Here is a 3941-nt window from a genome sequence, read left to right as displayed (position 1 = left end):
CAGTTCATCTGTAATATATATATAAAAAAAATTGGGAATAAAAAGGAAATGAACAGCAAAATTACTGAAGAAGTGAAAGTCAAACTTGGTAATCAATGAACGGGTAATAATATGGAGATTAGAAAACCTGTGTACCACCACAATAGTCTTATGAAAAAAAATATTAAACTACATATCGTCTGTAACTGTATTCAATATTTAATTTCTTGGATATTCTTGTGTGAAGAATTCCTCGCTTAAATTACTCTCAAGACGAAAAACAATTCCTAGATTATCCAAATATATTTCCTGCCAAAATATTCAAATTATCAGGATGGTTTTTTTTTTTTTTTTTTTTTTTGTAAGGAACGGTTTCTGACCAGGTGGCGGTGGAACACAGACATGTACGTAGGGCCTTAATCAATCAGAGAGAGAGAGAGAGAGGAGAAGAGAGAGAGTCGGAGAGAGAGAAGGAGAGAGAGCGAGAGAGGAGAGGAGAGAGAGAGAGAGAGAGAGAGCAATCATTGTTATTTTAAATGTCATTGACAAGTGATCTACTAACTGATTACTTACATGCATACATACACATTATATATATATATACATATATATATATATATCTATATATATATATATATATATATATATATATATATATATATATATAAATATATATTTTATCTACTAACTGATTAAGGCTTACATACATATCTGTATGAGAGAGAGAGAGAGAGAGAGAGAGAGAGAGAGAGAGAGAGAGAGAGAGAGTAAGTGACGGACAAATTATATACGACCTGATTAAGGCTTAGATACATGTCTATATGATTGCGCCGTTTAGCCACCACACCGTTGGTAATAACACCTTAGGAGAAAATATGATTGGATAATCTAGGATTACTTTATACCCTGAGGAAATAAAGTTTATTAATCCGGGACACTGTCGTAGTCACAGGTTTCTCGTCTCCATAACACACACACACGCACACACACACACACACACATATATATATATATATAGTATATATATATATATATATATATAATATACAAATATATATATATAAATATATAATTATATATATATATATATATATATATATATATATATATATATATATATATATATATATATATATATATATATATATATATATATATATATAAATTTTCTGGACCAGCGCAGTCTCTAACTGACGATAGGTAACCATATCACCTCCGACAAAGGGACGTGAGGCGTGAGCATGTCGAAATCAGAAGTCATAGCGGCCCATATGCTATGCCACCTTCAGATGCCATACGGCAGCGGGTTGAGTATCCTTGACTTGCGTGAATCCAAATGACCCAATACCATTAGAAAGGGATAACGTAACACTTGGGCGTGGAGGGGGAGGACGAAGCCGAGATGGTGAAGGGTGAGGAGGAAGTCCTGAGTTTCCTCCACCCAGTACAGTATATAAGGCGCGAGATGGGTCGGTTTAACCATCACTTCTACCGTTCACCTCTCACAACAATCAACAGCTTCTCAGCAAAACTTCTCGCAATGGCTAAGGTTTACTTATCACGTGTTTGTGAAAATGTTTGTTTACATCAGCGCGGTTTGTTACAGTTAGAAGCAGAAGAGTCAATTGGTCAAGTTTTGTCCGATCAAATAATTAATCAAGTTTTGACTAATCTGTCTAATTATTAAGTTTCCAAACATATACATCTTTACAACAAAATCGTTTCACCATCATTAAATCGCTTAGAACACTCAGTGAGAATTTTAAACTTACATCTTTCTTCCCTCAAATTCTAAATATTGAAATACAAGATAAAATTGAAAACACTTGCAGTTATTTTAATCACACTAACAACATTTTTGGCATTTAACAAGATAATCACAAACATTTTCGTTGCAAAGCCGTCAAGATTAACCTCAAAAAGAATATAATCTACTAACTAATAAAGACATAAAGACATTCTGTCATTAAACTCACTATCAAATCTCATGTTCAACCTTCCTCAAAAATCAATATTCTTTTACAAATAAAGAACAAATCTTAAGATCTATATCATTGTCATAAAACGCTAAAAATGCAACTTGCGAAGGTATCACAGGCCCAATAATAACACTCTTATTTTTACTACTGTGTTGAAGGTCATCATGTACTCGGCAACTGTAATGCTGGTGGCTGCAATGGCAGGTTTGGCATCCTCAGAATCCTCTATCGCTGAGCCTTCTTACGGACCACCTCGCCCCCTACCCCCCTCCCCCTCCCCCATATGGACACCCAACCTACAAACCGGTAAGTGGCTCTCTCGTTTCAGATTCGTCTAAGTTGCTTCATCTTACACACTCGTCCCAATGTAATTCTAAATATTAAGCTTCCACAAGACTCGAGTTGGCCATCTGAGGAAAATTGTGTTCATACGCAATATCCACATGCACAGCTAACAATATATATGTATATATATATAGCTATATATATGTGATATATATATATATATATATATATATATATATATATATATATATATATATATATATATATATATTTATATTTATATTATATGGTGGATTTTCTTTTGTCTCCCACAGAAGGGCATTCCATACTCATTCTCCTATGCTATCAAAGACGACTACGTCGGCGCTGACTACGGCCAGGCCGAGAAGTCCAATGGAGAACTCGTCCAAGGAACTTACTACGTGGCTTTACCTGACGGCCGTCTTCAAACTGTAACGTCCAACTTACTATTTTATTATTACGTCCATATCCACACATTTTTCATTTTCTTGGCAATTTTAATTTTCACTTCATGTTTTACAACGACTCATCGTCTGATGCCGGAGTATTAAGTGTTAATAATTGCTTGAAAGTGCCCTACACTACAGTCAAATACAAGAACATATCCAAAATAATCTTACGTATCCATCTATTAGTGCCTCCTTTTGGCTCATTAAGAAATAACAAAATCCTTCAAAACCTGTGAAGACACTGAAGTTGATGGCAAAAAATGCATAATAAATAAAATAAAAAAAATAAACAAGAATCCCTGAGACAACACAATTTCCTGTTTCCCTTGCAGGTGAAATACCAAGCCGACCATGTCGTGGGCTACGTTGCCGACGTCGAATACGAGGGCGATGCCAAACACCCACCCCCCTACGCCCCAAGCGTCGTCTAAGGCCACCCCCAATATCACGCCCCCGCCCCCTCCCCTACTCAACAACAGAAGCCCCTACCGAAGCCCAGCCACCGTTTACCCTGCAGAAGCCGAAGCCTAACTTGAAAGAACCCCGATCTTTGGACTGTAACTGCTGCTCATCCTAGTCACTGTTTTTATATCTTTTAATTGTTAACGAAGCGTTATATGGTCAGGTTACTCAAGTTTAAATGTTATTTTGTAATGTTTCTTTGAAATAAAGTTTTATGTGCAATGACAGTTCGGTTTTTCACTGAAATGATATCTAATGATTAATCCTCATTTCTGACTTGATGAGAGAATCGACTCAGGTGATTATCAGAATAATATAAAAAAAATGTTAATACAGTGAGATACAAATTAGCATTATATCTATATATATATATATATATATATATATATATATATATATAATATATATATGATAGCCTTATCACAGCACCATGATTCATATACTGTACGCATTAAGCTACAAATATCCTTTCATATCTAATTCGCTCTACCTCGAAATGAATATATTTTCATGTGTTAACCGAAGGGGAATTTTTTAGATAAGAAATTCGCCGGCTCATGGGCGCGATTGTATATATCATATATATATATATATATATAATATATATATATATAATATATATATATATGTATATATATATATATATATATATATATATATTATATATATATATATACAATTCACATAAGAAATTCGCCGGCTCATGGGCGCGATTGTTTTATATATATATATATATATATATATATATATATATATATATATATAT

The 3941-nt window shown here is 34.0% G+C and overlaps 1 protein-coding gene across 1 annotated transcript; it reads left to right on the top strand.

Annotated features, from left to right (window-relative positions):
• Positions 1–1198: 1198 nt before the first annotated feature.
• Positions 1199–3402, top strand: LOC135201253 (uncharacterized). Its single transcript, XM_064230125.1, has 4 exons — positions 1199–1528; positions 2117–2264; positions 2558–2695; positions 3046–3402. The coding sequence occupies exons 1-3, from the start codon at positions 1382–1384 to the stop codon at positions 2611–2613; spliced, it is 351 nt and encodes a 116-aa protein (XP_064086195.1). The 5' UTR covers positions 1199–1381; the 3' UTR covers positions 2614–2695; positions 3046–3402.
• The last annotated feature ends 539 nt before the right edge of the window (positions 3403–3941 follow it).

The sequence above is a fragment of the Macrobrachium nipponense genome, chromosome 28 (genome assembly GCF_015104395.2).
Source record: "Macrobrachium nipponense isolate FS-2020 chromosome 28, ASM1510439v2, whole genome shotgun sequence".
Lineage (NCBI taxonomy): Eukaryota > Metazoa > Arthropoda > Malacostraca > Decapoda > Palaemonidae > Macrobrachium > Macrobrachium nipponense.
Note: the sequence above shows the minus strand (reverse complement) of the source record. Positions and strands in the feature narration are given on the sequence as shown.

Bases quoted from the DNA above. Each gene is read 5' to 3' on its own strand.
- LOC135201253 (XM_064230125.1), top strand. From the start codon at position 1,382: ATGGTGAAGGGTGAGGAGGAAGTCCTGAGTTTCCTCCACCCAGTACAG. The intron at 1,529-2,116 runs GTTTACTTATCA...ACTGTGTTGAAG, and splicing joins AACTTCTCGCAATGGCTAAG to GTCATCATGTACTCGGCAAC. The intron at 2,265-2,557 runs GTAAGTGGCTCT...TGTCTCCCACAG, and splicing joins GACACCCAACCTACAAACCG to AAGGGCATTCCATACTCATT.